Source organism: Solanum tuberosum, unplaced genomic scaffold, assembly GCF_000226075.1.
Source record: "Solanum tuberosum cultivar DM 1-3 516 R44 unplaced genomic scaffold, SolTub_3.0 scf00006, whole genome shotgun sequence".
Classification (NCBI taxonomy): Eukaryota; Viridiplantae; Streptophyta; class Magnoliopsida; order Solanales; family Solanaceae; genus Solanum; species Solanum tuberosum.
The window spans coordinates 2,644,235-2,663,043 of record NW_006238932.1 but is presented as its reverse complement, the minus strand read 5'-3'; the positions used below and the strand labels follow the sequence as shown (position 1 = coordinate 2,663,043).

General features: G+C 33.2%; 1 protein-coding gene across 1 annotated transcript; it reads left to right on the top strand.

The window, feature by feature from the left end:
* Nucleotides 1–7,951: 7,951 nt before the first annotated feature.
* LOC107060676 (uncharacterized) lies at nt 7,952–15,276 on the top strand. The gene is made up of 4 exons (XM_015308833.1): nt 7,952–8,085; nt 8,346–8,495; nt 14,688–14,819; nt 15,058–15,276. Exons 1-4 carry the CDS (start codon nt 7,984–7,986, stop codon nt 15,244–15,246), a joined length of 573 nt encoding a protein of 190 aa, XP_015164319.1. The 5' UTR covers nt 7,952–7,983; the 3' UTR covers nt 15,247–15,276.
* Nucleotides 15,277–18,809: the final 3,533 nt, after the last annotated feature.

The window sequence follows — 18,809 nt, the reverse complement described above, 5'->3', positions numbered from 1 at the left end:
TAATGCGGAAAAATCATTTACACAAGATGGTTTTAAGAATTGAAACCATGGTCCGAAAAGAATTCGATTGCATGTTGGTGAGGTGAATAGTATTCATAACAAATGTTTGAATACGATGCTTGATTTTGCGAATCAACGTCAATCAATTCAATCTTCTCTTCATAAGCAAAGTGAAAAAACAAAAAGTGATTATCGAATTTGTTTAAATGCCTCAATCGATCGATGTGGTAAGGTTTCTCCTAAGAAATGGATTGCCATTTCGTGGTCATGATGAGAGTGAAGATTCCGATTACAAAGGTCTTTTCTTGAACTTTTGAAATTTCATGGGGTTAATCGTCCGGATGTGGAAAAAGTGATATTACAATATGCTCCAAAAAATGATATGATGATTTGTTCAACAATTCAAAAAGAGATTGTGGATGCTTGTACTAAAGAAACAATTAAAGCTATCATCAAAGACTTGGATGGTGATTATTTTGGAATACTAGTTGATGAGTCAAATGACATTTCACATAAAGAGCAAATGACACTAGTTTAACGATATGTTAACAAAAATGGAGAGTTGATAGAAAGCTTTTTGGGTATTGTTCATGTGGGTGATACATCGGCAAGATCATTGCAAAAAGTAATTTACTCTTTACTTTTGGATCACTCGTTATGCCTATCAAGACTCCGTGAAAAAGGTTATGAACGATGGAGCTATTAATATACAAGGAGAAAAAATTGGCCTAAAGTCTTTGATTTTGCAAGATGCTCCGTCTGCATATTATATTCATTGTTTTGCTCACCAATTGCAATTGACACTTGTGGCTCTTTCTAAAAAACATCCGGATGTGAAAATTTTCTTTTATGTTGTCACTAATGTTTTGAATACTATTGGGACATCTTTTAAACACAGGGACTTACTTCGACAACACCAAGTTGAGAAGTTGGAAAAATTGCTTAAATCTGGAGAAATTCTTACCGGACAAGGATTAAATCAAGAACGTGGCCTCCAACGACCGGGTGATACTCGTTGGGGATCCCATTTCAAGACCTTGAAAAATTTCATGATTATATTTTCTTCAATTGCTAATGTGCTTAAAGATATGAAAGAAGATTCTCCACATGATCTTGATAAACTTGCGGCAGGTAACCTTTTAGATAAAATTCAAGAATTTGAATTATCTTTGTGTTGCATTTGATGTTCAAGATGTTGCTTCTTACAAATGAATTGAACAAAGCTTTACAAAAGAAAGATCAAGATATTGTCAATGCTATGGGATTGCTTAATCTTTCAAAGAGAAGATTACAAACAATGAGAGAGAGTGGATGGATGAGGTTTCTTCATTTTGTGGTAAACATGATATTTTGGTTCCCGAAATGACTGAAGACTATCCAATATCGAAGCGTAAGAAGTCCGAAATTTCATATTTACATCACTTTCGTGTGGAAGTGTATGTTTTATGCAGTTATTGATTTGCAACTTCAGGAGTTCAATAATCGTTTTGATGTTGTGACTAGTGACTTACTCCTTGGTATGGCTAGTTTGAATCCGGTTGATTCATTTGCTAATTTTAGTAAGAACAGAATAATGAAGTTGGCCGAATATTATAAAAGTGAGTTTGGTGATAATGAACTTCGAGATCTCAGTTATCAGCTTGATAGTTTCATTGTCTATGCTCGAGAGTGTGATAGCAAGTTTCTCAACTTGAAGGGGATTAAAGATCTTGCTATGATGCTGGCACAAACAAAATTGGATCAAACTTGGTCTCTTGTTTATTTGCTTGTAAAGTTGGCTTTGATTTTGCCTGTTGCTACGGCAAGTGTGGAAAGAGCATTCTCCTCAATGAAGCTCATAAAAAATGATCTACGTAATAGCATTGGTGAAGATAAATTTGTGACTAAGTTGAATAGCATTGGTGAAGAATTTTTGAATGGTTGTTTAGTTTGTAAGATAGAGCGGAAGATATTTGAAAATGTAAGTAATGATGCTACTATAGATCGTTTTCAAAATATGAAGTCTCGTCGAGTACAATTGTAAACTGATGATATTTTTTGTGGTAATGTAATTTTTATGTATTGCTCGCTTAGTTATTGTTATTATAAATTTTTTGATCTTATATTTAAAGCAATGGTGCACCCGTTTTCTTGAAATCCTGGATTCGCCTATGACCCATAGATGTGTGAATATAGTTCTCTCCAGAAAGTTTGACTTTTTGAATGGAGAAAAGTTGTAAAAGAAAAATCCGTGTAGATATTTCTGATGGTATTTTCAAATGATTTTGTTTGTATTTTTATATTTAATTTCCTATTTTGTTCTGTGCAAATTATTGAAAAAAATTGGCTTTTTATAGATTTCTAAAAAAATTAAGGAGATTAAGGTGCAAATCGACAAAGAAAAAAAATAAAATAAGGCTTCAGTCACAAAAGAAATGTATACATTAGAGATGCAAATCACAAATTACTCTTTAAAAACATACCACTCCTTCAATTTCCTATTAATTGTTGAATTTTGTTTCTACATGTCCCTTAAAGAATCATAAATAAAAAAAATAAAAAATTTTGCTAATTTATTCTTTTAACTTTTTTTATAGGGAAAAGGATAAAAAATACCCCTCAACTTTGTTTTATTAGTTGACTATGCCCTTACCGTTAAAGTGAAGTAAATTTTGTCCCTACCGTTACTAATTTCACCATATATACCCCTCATTTGACGGAAAGCCCAAAATCAACGTAAATTAACCCAATTTCAACTGAAATTACCCAATTATCTATTTTAACCCTTATCCAAATCCGACCCACAATACTAAATGGCAAATAACAACAAACCCCTAACTTCTCATTCTCTCTCAACAACTTGTGCATACATCTGAAGAAATGGGGTTGGAATCAACGGTGAGATTTTCACTTTGTTGCTGTTCTTGATGAATATAGAGAGATGGGTTTTCACCAAAAAGTGTAGCAATGTAAAAAGAACCCACCATTACCAAAATGCCCGAACTTATCAAAGATCCACCCATTTTTCCCCCTTTCAATTTTCTCTTCAATCTAATAATGCTTATATATGAAAAAGATTACAACTTTTGGATGAAATCAAAACAATTGCTCCTCGAAAAATATTATGGACAGATCTCGAGTTTTTTTTGTGTGTTTGGAGCTGAATGAGTTTCTGGTTGGAGAAGGAAGATGGTTTGAGGGAAGTCAACCAGTGGGGTCGATTTGGGTGTTTTTTGGTGACATTTTGGCTAGAGAAAAGAGACAGTAAAGGGTGGTCTGGTTCGCCGGAGTTGGCGTCTGGTTGTGAGGTGGTTTACGAATTTTTTTCCGTCGAAGTGGGCTGGTTTCAGATGGGTTTGGTCGCCAGCCGGAAAGTGGGTGATGGTGGCTGTGGAAACAGAAAAAATGGGGTTGTTTAGGGGTGGTTGTTTGGTGGCTGGACATCAACGTGGAGATGAGAGGCTGGTCGGAAAAATGGAAAAACAAAGGCTGAAGTTATTGCTTCTTCCCCCCTATTTTCCCTTTGTTCATCCTTTTCAATAATTACAGGCAAATGAGGAATTATTTATCTTCGCTATTTTCCCTTTGTTCATCATTTTCAATAATTACAGGCAAATGAGTATTTGCTTCTTGTTGATTTTTTAGATTGCTTTCTCTTCAGACGTTACCTCTTGGGTTAAGTGTCAGACGGGTCGGGCATGGGTTTAAAAATGGGTAACGGATCATTTTTTAAGATTCGGGTTAATTTAAGTTGACTTGGGGCTTTCCGTCAAATGAGGGGTATATATGGTGAAAGTAGTAATGGTAGGGGTAAAATTAACTTCACTTTAACGGTAAAGGCATAGTCAACTAATAAAACAAAGTTGAGGGGTATTTTTGACCCTTTTCCCTTTTTTATAATATACTCTATTTATATGCCAAGACTAATATTAATAAAGATATTGTTTTGGAATTTTATGATATTTATTATTTTTTAAGAAATTGACACAACGTATTATAAGTGTATTAATGTGTGTGATAAATATATTATTCATGAATAAAATTTATATTATATATATTTTATAAATTGTTCATTGTAATATGTATTAAAACTGTATTATTGTTTTTTAATTACAAGTTTTTTTTTTTTTTTTTCACTTTGGTGTGGCCCCTCTTCCCTGTTATATGCAGCTGGACAGAGACAAATTAGCTAAAAAAAATAACAAGTTCACTACCCTTGGCATATTCATATGAGTCCAGAAGTGAAGCAAAACAGAATGAACCTCCATCCGTAAGTATATGTTGTGAATACATTTGTATGTTATGTGTATAGGGTACGTAGATACACATGAATATATATATATATATATATATATATTATGTATATTTGTATATAGTATATGTATATATTAATATAAAGTATGCACTACCTATATATTGTGTACATTTTTTAAAGTAGATGATCCAAAGGAATTAGACTATGATTTTCTCTTATAATAATTAATTATATGTACGAGTAGAGACTCATTTTGTATTAACAGTTATCATTGATTGGATTAGTTTGGAAGGGAGAGGAGAAGAGGGTCTAAGTACTTATGTGACTGATTAACTAATAAAATACACAATTGCCATTTTAATTATTTAAGAACTCACCAGAGAGGAGCCAAATCCATCAATCGTTGTTGGTAAGTTCACAAACACAAAGGATATATCACTTCCATTAGAATATTAATTGTTATGTTTTTACTGATCATTAATTTTGTTAATTACAGATTAAGATTTTGTATTGCAAGACAAGACACGGAATTGTACCTGTTTAGCTAATGAGAAGAAGATTTTTCATGAGATAATAACAACACTAAAAACAAGAAAAGACATTGGAAGTGCTAAAGATGCCAAATTGGTTAACAAGGTACCAAAAACTTTGCAAATATTCCCTTTAGTTAGATCTGCTACAGGTTCCACAAATATAAGTTGAATAAAAAAAATAATTCACTCTAGTTAATTGATATCTTTCTATTTTGAACCCTAATTTGAATGAGTGATTTATTAGTTGTTGTGCATTATTTGATATAATGTCGTTGATATAGATGAAAAACAGTATTGAAGTAATGTAAGTTAACAACAAACAAAAATAACGAGAGAGAAGTGTTACTAATAATTTAGCTAATGTACAAGAATATATCTTGACTTTTGTTATTTTGCAGGTTCTCTACAATCAAACACATTTTATGGGAATGACATCCAATGTCAATGTGGTGAAACTTAAAAAAAAAATACAAGTTATTACAAAAGACATTAGTTCTATCGAGAACCGTTTAGATAAAATAAACAAAAAGAAAGAAAAAATTTATGCACACATTCATAAACACCATAAAACATATATTTTATGATTAAATAATTACGCAAAAGTATAAATATTTTCGCAAAGAAACTCTATATGATGATTTGATGTAGTTTTTGAGGTGTCATGGATGGATCTGACACTTTCATTAAAGGAGGAAGATGAAATCAGTTTTTGTATAATAGTATATATTAGTTTCTAAATACTACTAATAATTTTGTATCATGTTTATACACAGGGTGTATAATATTGTATATTGAGTTCTAAAACATTGTTGTAAAATAAGAAAATGAAGTTATATTATAGTCTTATATACCAGATGTATATATATAATACTATATATCATACCTTTTAGCCATTGCTGTGAGAAAATAGTAGGTTATGCGACTAAAAACATAAAAGCTTAGTTACCTAGGTGCGATATTGTAATGACTCGGAATGTGATATCTAATATTCTTCATAAAACATATAGTGATCGATGACACGGTTTAATAGAACTCAAACGGAAAGAAGACCGGAAGAGTATTAGGGGACCAGGCGACCCTGGAGCATTGAGAGGCGCAGAGCGCCAACCCCTAAACTTCAGAACCCCTTCCCTGGCACACTGCAAGCGCCCCATGCCAGCCCCCTTGGTGCATCTGGGGCGCACCGCGCCACCCCCTCCCCAGAATATTTCGACGAATTTTTCTTCTCGATTTTGGGTCCTAATTCACCTAAAATGGAATAGATTCTTCCCAAATTTCTTAGATTCATTAACCTAAACCAAGTACATGAAAATCTACTCGAAATCCCTCAAGAATTACACTCATTCGTGAGATCCTCACCTCAAGAACTCAACAAGACTCCATTAACAAGGAATGAAGTTAAAACCTCAAGAAACTCATCAAGAACCTTAATACACGAAATCTCATGGATAAATTTAGTAAGGAAACTCATGATTGGCGTGAGAGTGAACAAACCCATCACTATGAAAGCTTACATACCTCAAAGAACTAGGTTCTTGGCGAAATCTTGGATGAACGCTTGAAACCTTGAACTTTTCTCTTCTTGAATCTTCTCTCTAAAGCCTTAAACATAGGGGATGAATGAAACTGATTCTAATCAGTTTAGACCCTAATTTGGGTGTAATTCACGCTTAGACTAAGTGGGGATAAGGAAAAGACTAAAATACCCTTCCTTAGTTTGGGTGAAAAGGCACTATCTAGAGAGGCTGCACTCAAACGGTTATATCTCCCTTATCCAAACTCAGATTTTTACAAACTCAGCGGCGTTGGAAAGATGACACAAAGATCTTCGATTTGATACCTCGTGGGCCACCTAACTCATTATGTGTTAAAAGTTATGGTCGTTTGAAGTTGACCCAAAACATAAAAGAACTTAGGGATGACTTGGATAAATTTCTCTTTAGTTCTTTTTGAAACTCAAGGTGCTACATCTAGCGACCTTGACACCTAAAAAAATTTAAATTCCTCGATAAAATCTTACTCACAACGAAGAATGGTTATATAGGTTTTTTTCCCTCGTAAGGAATTCTTCCCTTTATTTTGAATCTACATTTAGTAGAGATAAGATGAATTTTGAAAAAAATATGGCTGTTTGGTTTATAAGATATAATGGAATATCCTAGAAGTAAATTTGAAATTAAATTTATACTTTGTTTGATTGAAGATATAACTGATTTTAGGAGTTGGTGTTATTTTATTCCACCTTTGAGGTAAGTTAATTAATCCGAAAATAAAACTATAATTTGGGTTAACTTTGTCAAAGCAGCCCTAAGACTAAGTAGACTCGGGACTGATTCCGACATCTGATCCAAGATCTGACCTTGAATCCTGATCCAAAACTCGACCACAAATTGAGATCTGACCCCAGTCGAATAGGGACTTGGGAGTTGGGTCTCAAATCGAGGTCGGGAATCGAGAATATAGAGTCGGATCTCGAATTAGTATCAAAAATCGGTACTCGGGACTTGAGTTAGGGTGAAAAGTTGAGGTGTGAGATTGAAAAAGAATTTTTGAAAAATATTTTCCTTACTTTCTGGAGTAAGTCAATTTCCTTATATTTGAGGAAAATAAGTTGATTTAGAAAACAGTATTTTTCAAAATATTTAAGCCACCAAACATGAAAAAGTTGGAAACATTCCTTCATATCAAACACACTCTAAGCCCTTCATTAAGTGCAAAATAATGAGACCCAAGAGTAAAAGATAAATATTCTTATAGCCACAGTTAAATTAGTACTATATAAGTTTTTTTCCTTCGTAAGGACCTTCATTTTGAATCCACATTTAGTAGAGATAAGATGAATTTAGAAAAAAATAAAGTTGTTTGGTTTATAAAATATAGTGGAATATCCTAGAAATAAATTTGAAATTAAATTTATACTTTATTTGATTGAAGATATAACTGATTTAAGGTGTTGGTGTTATTTTATTCCACCTTTGAGGTAAGTAAATTAATCCCAAAATAAAACTATAATTTGGGATAACTTTGTCAAAGGAGCCGTAAGACTAAAAGTGTCCATCCCAAGGAAATTAGAAAAATATAAATAAAGTTGACTTTTTGGCGTGAGGCCCAAGAATAATATAGGTGTGGAATAGTATATATAATATATATGTTGTAGAAAGAACAACTCATGGTTATCAAGAATTAGAAAGTTGATGTGGTGGTTTCAGGTTTGAGATGGCATCAAGTAAAAGCCGTGAAATTGAAAGAGCAATAAATTTGATACACGAGCAAAATCAAGCTCGAGCTAAGATTTTTGACAAGTTACAAGAAAGAAAGGTAACTATATGCTTTTCATATCTTTGTTATTTCGCACATAGTTACTGTTGCCCAAAAATAGAAAGTTTACCATAAATTAGAGGTGTCAAAATCAAATACAATCCGTCGAATTCATTTTAAGTGGATGCCGGGGTATTTCAAGGCTGAAAGGTGGATGGAGAGTAATTTTGTATCAATTCAAATACTTGAGGGACGTTTTAGACCCTTTTCCGTTGTTTTTTTTAAACTTTGATTTGTTCCCTCTTCCCTGTTATATGCAGGCGGACAGAGACAAATTAGCTGAAAGAATAAGAAGTCTACTACCCTTCGCATATTCATACGAGTCGAGAAGAAGGAGATTTGAATATACAGAACAAACTTTCTTGGATTTCTATAGTACAATTGAAGTAAAACCAAATGAACCTCCATCCGTAAGTTATACTCTTTCTTTTGCTTCAAACACATTTTTCCATTAATTTTTTTTTCTAACTTTTGTCTAAGTGAACCGTATGATACTTTCTAACGGATTCTTCATCTTACACAATTTTCTCACAATTTTGTTATGCTAAATAAGCCTCTATGAAAATGTGCACAAGAAATTGCCAAAGGGAGTTTGAATTATTTCCTTGATGAGTTACAAGGAGCTTTAGTCTAAGAGAGACCGTTGAGTGTTAAATTTTTCTTTTGTTTAGAAAAAAGGACATGCGTTAAAAGTAGGGACTACCAATATAGTATATCATTAAGCCATTTAGTTAACTAAATATGTCCAGAGTATATACACTCTGTTGTATATTATATGTATATGTTGCGTATATAATATGTATGCATATTATATGTCTAGGTATGTAGATATACATATGTATATTTATTTAATATATCTATATTAATATAAAATATACACTACCTATACATTGTGTACATATTTTGTAAAGCAGATGATCCAAAGGTATTAGACGATAATTTTCTCTTATACTTGTGTCTAAGTAGAGAATCATTTTGTATTAAAAGTTAATGACACATTTTAGAAGCCAAAAAATTTCCTAGCTAGTTACATAAAGCGTCGCTACCTTCTTCCGCCACCTCCCCTTCCGCCTTTCCTAGAGATATTTCAAACATCTCTATGTTAGTCAAGAGAAATGTCAAAAAATCTCTCGGAATGTTTGCACAATCTTTACTTCATTAAATTTCACCATTTTTTATTTTTTAAAATACTAGATAGTAAAAGAGGGAAGAGATAAGAAGGAAATGAAAAGAAGAAGAGGAGGAAAAAGAAGAAAAGAAAGGAAGAGGGAGAAAAAGAACTGCCAAAAAATGACGAAGAATAATAATAAGATGATGATAACAAAGAAATAGCAATTATACTAAAATCATGCATGAGTATGAAGATGACGCCTTTGTCACTCTCTCTTCTCTTCGGATGAGAAGGGAAAAGAGGGAAACTTACATAAATTCCACTAGTTTAGGAGCTAATTACTTAAATATACTTTAATTTGCAATATATGTATATTATTAGATTTTGGTGCGTCCTGAAACACATCTCGGAATAAATAGGGTCAAAATTAGGTTTAATTTATTCTAGGTATATTGTATCCAAATGAATTCGCATGTATCTAGGATACATGACAAATCTCACTTGCCTCCCTCCCCTCTTTCTCATCTAGCTCGCCACTCTCCTATGTATATGGTATTCCAGATACATGTGAATCACGCCAGATATATACATATACATGTATCTAGTGTGTATCTATTGTAATTTGCATGTATCTGGAATACATAATGAATATCGCTCGGCTCCCTCCCCATCTCACTTGCCTTTCTCCCTATTTTAGTATATCTGGTAGCAGAATATATGTATTTAAGTGTATCTTCCTTAATATATGGTAAGAAACCCTTAATTAGTGGTAAAATATATAATATTTTGAAAGTATAGATAATAATAGTATATATGATAGTGAACTATGTCTAATTATGTAGTTTTTCCAAAAATGAATATGAAAGGAGGACACTCCTTTTGTATAGATTTATTCTCATCCAATTTGATCTTCAAAATTTTAACTTGTAGTTTCTTTAAATTTGATAACTTGATATCATAACAAGCAAGGATGAAGAGAACATACTCGGATGGATAATGCCTTTAGAAAGAGAGCACCAATGATTTATCTTTACAATTATGTTTAAAATTTGTTGTTATGATTTAATCGTTTGCATGGGAGAGATGAAATATAAAGAGGATGATGAGGATTGGTTTAGATTGTTTAGAGAAAGACAATAAAGCCCTCATATTAATATGTTGTTCGTATGTTGATGAGGGTATTTAAAGACGATGAAAAGTAGAAACAATACTAACCTGTCATTTAAAAAAAAAAAGGGACCTTTGAATCTTTTATTAATAAAAAGGACTCATGTTTAAGTTCTAACTACGTAACTCTATTATGATACATATTTTAGAAATTACTAACTTATTTTATTCATGCGAAGCGCATACCTTCCCGTAATTTCTCTCTCCTCCCTCGCCCTTTTCTCCATTTCATCCTCCTCCACATCCACCTTCTATGTAACTATAGAAACTCCTCTTTGAAATCTTGCAACAACAATTAGTAGTTTTTACAACGGTTGCAACAACTTCAGTAGTTATTGCAATTATTGCAACAACTTTAACATTTATAATAAATTCAAAGTTATTATATAACTTCTAAATTCTTAGATTTACTCCAGAACCTACTTCATTGGATGAATAAAACCCCCTAATTTTCTAGATAAATGAAGAAACACAATAGGCAATTTAATATTTCCACCCAAATTTTGAATAGTTCTAATTACGAATCAAATTACTTATTATATTTTACTTCATCGAAGTGACTCTTTTCTTCATAACAAAATGATAGAATTAATCCTTACACAAAAAACAGGAGAATTCTAACAAAATATTTGTTGTGGCAAAACAAAGTATGAAATGCTCAACTCACGAAATATTTTAACTTATTAAGATTGGTTCTGATATCAGACAACTGACATTTATCCAAGTGGAAAGGTCCTTTTGCACCTTTAGAAAGTTCGTTGAATGAGAGATAAATCAGTACTTCATTATGTACTAATTGTTGCTTACTTGGCCAAAAAATCTGACGTTTGATTTACCTCTCACTAGCAATGTGTTCCATTAACATTGACCTAGTTCATCTTTTGAGAAATATCCTTAATGATTGTCATGACCTGATTCCTCGAGTCATGATGACACCTACTATAACCCACCAGTAGGTAAGTCGACCCATACCCAGAACGACAAGTAAAGGATATAAGGGTACTACTAAATAGATCTAACACTAAACAATATAATAAGACGGAAACAGAAGCAAACCAAAAATCTATATATAATAGAATCCCTCCCAGAACCTAGTAGTCACGAGTACAGAGCTGTCTAATATAAAAGTAGAAGTCCCAAAAGTGGATCACAACAATTCGTCTCAAAGATAAAAGACTAGCTAAACATATATACAAAGGGAGAGAGACAGATCCAGGACGTCAAGTGATCACCCTCGTCTCTGATACCCATGCCAAAAGCTGCAAAAGATGTCATGAACGATCACCGCTGATAGCTGGTACTAGGACCTGCATCACGAAAAAGATGCAGAGTGGAGCGTGAGTACCAAAACAAAGGTACTCAGTAGGAAACAGAGGCCGACTGAGCGAAAAACGTAAAAACAATATGAAGAGATAGAATCTAGACACAAACAGAGGTCCAAGTAGATATAAAAGAAACCATACTAGCATACCGAAAGGAAATCTAAGTACAACTTAACTAAACCTAACGGACTCCCATAAGCCCAAATTGTAAACTCGTGCGCAAGTTTAAATTAAACTCAAACGGACCCCATATGGCAAACATGTACACATAATAACTAAGACTACAAGAGTGAAGTTTCTCAAATCTAGATCTAATGTACTCCGAGACTTTAACCCCAAGTCAAATGATAGCCTCTAACTAGATGTAACAACCTGGAACAGTAAATCATCAACCTCAAACTGGAAATAACGGCCTTGAGCCATAAATTTTAGCCTCATATTGGAAATAATTCCCTCGAACCGTAAACATCAGCCTCAAACAGAAAATAACCACAGTATCCAGTCAACTCCCAACCCAACTAGCAAGAGTGTCAAGGGAGTGTCGACTCTAAAGAGGATCTTAATACCAGAACTGAGATACCATGGAACGACGTCCACCCACAAGAATTCACAGAAGGCTTCAAGCCTAGAACAATTCAATCCCAAGTTGCCACAAAAGAAAAAACCCGCAGTAACGCATCAGAGCCGCCGAAATAGGGAGAGAAGATAGAATGTCTACAAAGCTGCGAAATCGTCTAAACTAAGGCTCATACTATTAAACTCAAGTCTGCTATTCCAATCTACAAAGATCTTGTCCATCCAAAATAACGTCAGAGATGAAACAAGGCTATGAAGTTCGCGAGTCTAAGGAAACACTAGTCTATCCTAGACTAAGGTCATATCATGCTCAATACAACAAGTAACAACATACTTAATACACAACAACATGCAACAACACATATAAACCCCAACTAGTATGGTACTAAACCCAAAACAATGTCGATCACTCCTAAAATATGGTATCTAAAACGGGAAATAAGAATAACACGATCCCCACTCCCAATTCATTCTAATCAACATGTATTTATGCAATCCAACTCAATCTTTATGGAAAGGAAGCCGTATTCTACCTGTAGGCTGACCGCGCGCGCTCCTTATTACATGGCCGAAGATTCCCTTTCTGAACAGCCTCTGAATGCTATTAATCTATCAAATATAGGATCACAATGTTACTACGGTCATTTAGGCGCCCAAAACATTTAAAATGGAAACAGACCAATTTTGGAGTCAAATGTGAATCGTGAGACAGGCATCAAATTTTTTGGAATTGAATTCGGCAATAGGTACTAAGCCATGCACCGAACTTGTGTTCCAAAATTGAACAAAATTCGGGGTTCGGAACATCAAACAACAACATGCACGAATTCCATAATTTAACACAAAAGGAAGCAAGGCCAGGAGCTTGTAATAGAAATTCACCTCGAATGGAGGTTCACCAACACTTTGTGAACTCACCATAACAAAACCTCAACAATTTTGGATGTGTGGGACTTTAAATCACCCAATTTCGAGCTAAATCGAGCAATATATCACAATTTGAATTTCACTATCTAAGCTTCGTCACGTATGGTCTTTTAAATAAAGACTACACGATTCTATTCATCACAAACGGAGAGAGTTCACTGTGAATGCGAGTCTCACGAATGTGGTGAGGGCCTCGCGAATGCGGCCAAGAAGAAACAAAGGTCCCGCAATAGCAGTAGGGACCTCGCAAACCTGGCCAAAGCCCCGCTAACGCGGCCCTCAGGTCGCCTGACCTATACGAACGTGGCCAAGGGCCCATGAACGTGAAGGCCATTTTAGTCCTGCACAAGCTGATGCATATCAGCTAGTTTTGGCAAGTTTGAAATCACCGACTTGGCATTCCGAATTCGTTCTGAACTCCGTGTATACAAAACGAGATATGCAACCCTACTAAATTTGATATTCCAGACTCAATGGAGTAGTCAAAATTCCCATATAAGGTCATCTCAGTAAAAATTATGTCCTACCCCAAACTCCATTTTAAGCCAAAATTCACAAGAGAGCTCAAAATTAGCCCGAAATCCCCGAGATCCAAACGAATGGTTGTTCTAGACCAAGCTCAACATTACGGAGCTAAACGTACCGATGAAATTCTCATCTGAGCTCGTTTACTCAAAATACTGACTAAAGTCAACCTTAGGCCTTAACTTGAAAGTGAAAATGTCTAATCGCACAAACTCGAACTGAAAGCCTCGGGAGTCATGCCCCGACCATGCTTCTAGCCTAAAATGACCCTTGTGGAGCTGAGGAATCATTAAAATTGGAATCTGAGGTCATATTCTTGAACTTCTGATAAAAAATGACCGTTGAAGGTTCAAAAGCTCCAAAACACTAAAACTCGCATAAAACCCAAACGAACGACTATGTGACCAAACTGTCAGTCCCAACAAGTCACAAATGACTTGGGGTTGCTATAGGAAGTGCTATAAACAACGAACAAGATGCATAAATCCATAAATGACCTAGAGGTCATTGCAATGATGTTCTTCAATTTGTAATTGATAGTCTTCTTATCCATAAGCATAAGAGTAACCAAAAGTGAATCCAATTTCAATGAAAAGTTATTGAACCCATTTTGTATAAACCAATTGATTTCAAAGAGGCAGACTTGAGCTTCTTCTTCATTGTATTTCTTGCTGTTATCAAGAATGGAGAAGGTCATAACTAAATTCGCGAAATTATTTCTTATTATTCCACCAACCCCAATTGATTACAAATCAGACGATAACTTAATTGGGAGTCTTATTTTCTATCCACGTGAATATTGGAAGTTATAGTTTGATTTAACTACTAAAACAACTATATTAATTTAATTGTAAAACAATAATGATTAATTATTTTGGTTCATATTGTTTAATTATTTGCTTATTGTTCATTTCTTAAAAGGTTAGGATTGATTGTTGTGTTGTTACTGATCATTAATGTTTTGTTAATTACAGATTAAGACTTTGTATTGCAAGACAAGACATGGGAGTAATTGTTTAGCTAATGAGAAGAAGATTTTTCGAGATATAACAACAACATTAAAGACAAGAAAAGAAATTGGAAGTTCTAAATTGGTTAACAATAAGGTACCAAAAACTTTGCAAATATTCCATTTATTTAGATCTGCCACAGGATCATCGAATATAAGTTGAATAAGAAAAATATTTTACTTTAGTTAATTGGTCTCTTCTTAATTGAATCCTAATTTAAATGAGTTGTTTATTAGTTGTTGTGTCGTAATGATATAATTATGTTCATATAGATTTAAAAAATATTGAAGTTTTAGTAATTTACTTAAATATCTTGACTTTTGTAATTTTGCAGGTTCTCAACAATCAAACACATTTTATGAGAATGACGTCCAATGCCAATGTAGAGAGGCTTAAACAAAAAATACAAGTTATTACAAATGACATTAGATCTATCGAGAACCATTTAGATAGAATAAATAAAAATAAAGTAAAGATTTATGCACAAATTCTTAAACACCATAAAGCAAATATTTTAGGATGAAATAATTACGTGAAAGTATATATTGAAGTACATCATCAAAGTAAACCCATTATTTTTAGTGTTTCGATTTGACTAAGTATCTCTAAATTTCAAATTTATCTTTCATCTCCATATTCTCCTCTTTAACTTATAGATTTATGTTTTTCTCAAAAAAATGGTGCCAGATCTGGAAAACATAGTTGAATTATACATAATTGTTTTGATTTGAGGAGTTCAAATTTTGTTGGACAATGTTGTTTGAAGCTTAAAAAAAGTGGTTATCCATTGATTTGATGCCAATAATGTGAACAGAAAGCAGAAACTATATAGATGGTCATTGTTGAAGCTCTAAGCTTTAAAGTTTGAAAATCAAATTTGCACACAGGAACTCTATAGGGTGATTCAGTGTAGTTTTTGAGGTGTTATGAATGTATCTAGCGCTTGCATTCATGGAAGAAGATGAAGTTAGTTTTTATAGTATATATGAGTGTCTCAATACCTCTTATAATTTTGTATCGTATAGGGTGTATAATATTGTATATCGTATTTTTAAACAGTACTGCAAAAGAAAAAATTAATTTTTGTATGGTGTTATATACCGGATGCATAATATTATATACCATGTTTTAAACTTTTTAAACTAGTGTTATAAGAAGATAGTAGGCTATGCAACTGAAAAAATAAAAGCTTAGTCACCTAGAGAAGGTGTGAAAGGAAAATGAAGGATTTTGACTTTTCTGAAGAGTTGCGACTTTTTTTAAAGGTTGTGACTTTTTTTGAAGGGGTGTGACATTTTGAAGAGGTTGTGAATTTTTTCGAAAGGGTGTGACTTTGGGAAAGGTTGTGACTTTTTGAGGGGTTGTGAATTTTCTGAAAAGTTACGAATTTTTCAAAGGGTTGTGATCTTTCAGATTAGGAACAATAAGCACTTGTGCATACTAATCTTTGTTGTCTATATATAAATAGAGAGGTTCCCGATCATTTTTCAAGAATGAATTTTCTGAACGTCTTTTTATTCTACACAAAAAATTCTAGTGTACTTTACCGCCTTTGAGTGATTTGTTGACACCGTAGTTTTATGTACTAATACACCGGTGAAGAAAAGTGTCCTATCCTAGGAGGAAATATTCCATTAACCTCGGGTACTTGAGGGGAATAATTTTCTTAAGGACACACTGTGCATTCAGTGGGCTCGATTTTATTCTTTTCAATATTGTTTTTGTTTTGTTGTAGATTATATTTTCTTCATTGAATTTGACTTTCTAGTTTTGATAATATACTTTAAACTTTGTTGTTTCTTACGAAGTTATGTAAAGTTATTGTTCTAAGTATCTTAGTAATGTAGATTGAAAACAATCTTAATGAAATTAGTTTTATTATTATTATTATTAATTTTTATTTTGTTTGGAGACTAAAATGTGTGTGGTTTTCTACTCCGTATGAAATTTGTTTGTTTATGAGTTTTAGACAAATAAATCTTATGAGTTTCTACTCCTTTGGTTTGAAGAATATAAAAACCTCATTGGATGTATCATATGTGCATTTGGTTTGAAGAATATAAAATCTTCCCCAATTTATTAAACATTATGTTTGAAAGAATATTTCAATTTGAAGAGTATAAAAATATTGTCAGAAATATTAAAGCTAGGCAATTCAAAAAAAAAAAAAAACTTCACTTACATACGTTTAAATACCTCCTCTCCAATGCCAATGTGGAGAGACTTAACAAAGGATATTAGATATGTCGAGAACCATTTAGATAGAATAAACAAAAATAAATAAAAGATTTACGCACAAATTCTTATACACCACAAAGCAAATATTTTATGATGAAATAATTACGTGAAAGTATATATTGAAGTACATCATCAAAATAAATCCATAATTTTTAGTGTTTCGATTTGACTAAGTATCTCTAAATTTCAAATTTATCTTTCATCTCCATATTCCCTTCTCTTTAATTTATAGATTTATATTTTACTCAAAAAAGTTCGGCCAGATCTGGACGACATAGCTGAATTATACATAGTTGTTTTGATTTGAGGAGTTCAAATTTGTTGGACAATGTTGTTTGAAGCTAAAAAAAGTGGTTATCCATTGATTTGACGCCAATAATATGAACAAAAAGCAGAAACTTTATGGGCTTGAAGCTTTAAAGTTTAAAAATCAGATTTGCACAGAGGAACTCTATAGGGTGATTTGGTGTAGTTTTTGAGGTGTTATGGATGTATCTAGCACTTGCATTCATGGAAGAAGATGAAGTTAGTTTTATAGTATATATGGGTGTCTCAATACCTCTTATAATTTTGTATCATACAAGGTGTATAATATTGTATATCGTGTTTTAAATATTGCTGCAGAAGAAAAATTTAACTTTTGTATGGTGGTATATACCGGATGCATAATATAATATACCATGTTTTAAACTTTTTAAACTAGTGTTATAAGAAGATAGTAGGCTATGCAACTGAAAAAATAAAAGCTTAGTCACCTAGTGAAGGTGTGAAAGGAAAATGAAGTATTTTGACTTTTCTGAAGAGTTGCAACATTTTTGAAAGGTTGTGACTTTTTTTGAAGGGGTGTAACTTTTTGGAGAGGTTGTGATTTTTTTCGAAAGCGTGTGATTGGGGAAAGGTTGTGACTTTTTGAGGAGTTGTGACTTTTCTAAAAAGTTATGACTTTTCTAAAGGGTTGTGACCTTTCAGATTAGGCACAATAAGCACTTGTACATACTACCATTTGTTGTCTATATATAAATAGAGGGGTTTTCGGCCATTTTTCAACAAGGAATTTTTTGAACTTCTTTTTACTCTACACAAAAAATTCTAGTGTACTTTACTGCTTTTGAGTGGTTCATTGACACCGTAGTTTTATGCACTAATACACCGGTGATTGTAACTCCCCGAGCCTACACCCTGGACGCGACTGGCACTCGAGAATCATTGTTGGCCCTAAGCGAACCCTTGGCCTGGCTTAACAACTAGCGGAAGACTTACTTAACATAGAATAATCTCAAAAGATAGATTCAAATAATAAACTGAGAATGTTTTTAAAGGAAACATTCAACTGGCCAATGAGGCAACTAGAGTCTTAGAACAAAACAACTGAAATAAACAAGACTCATGAACTACTGTCTATTTATCTATGAAGTCTCTAATACTATGTGGGATGTCGGAACAAGACCCCGATCATCCTAACAAACTGAAATGACAAAACATAATAAAGGGATCCACAAGGAAGCTCACCAAACAACTTTGGAACTCAACTGGTTCAACAAAGCGCTGGATGTGGATCCTGGTCACATCTATCTGCATCATAAAAGATGCAGGCCAAATGGAGTCAGTACATAGAATGTATGAGCATGTGAGGGGAAATCTAAACAAGACATAAGCTTGAATTGGAACTGAAAGAAACACTTACCTCATCTCAACTCAACTCAGGGATACTCAACTTATTTCAATATAAAGTAGTAGTAAAGAATGTAGTATAAAGAAATGCTTTTAAAACAATGGATAACAACTTCATAGATTTAAAAGTACAATATATTTTAGTTCATATGCAAGAATACAAAATAAACTCTGTTT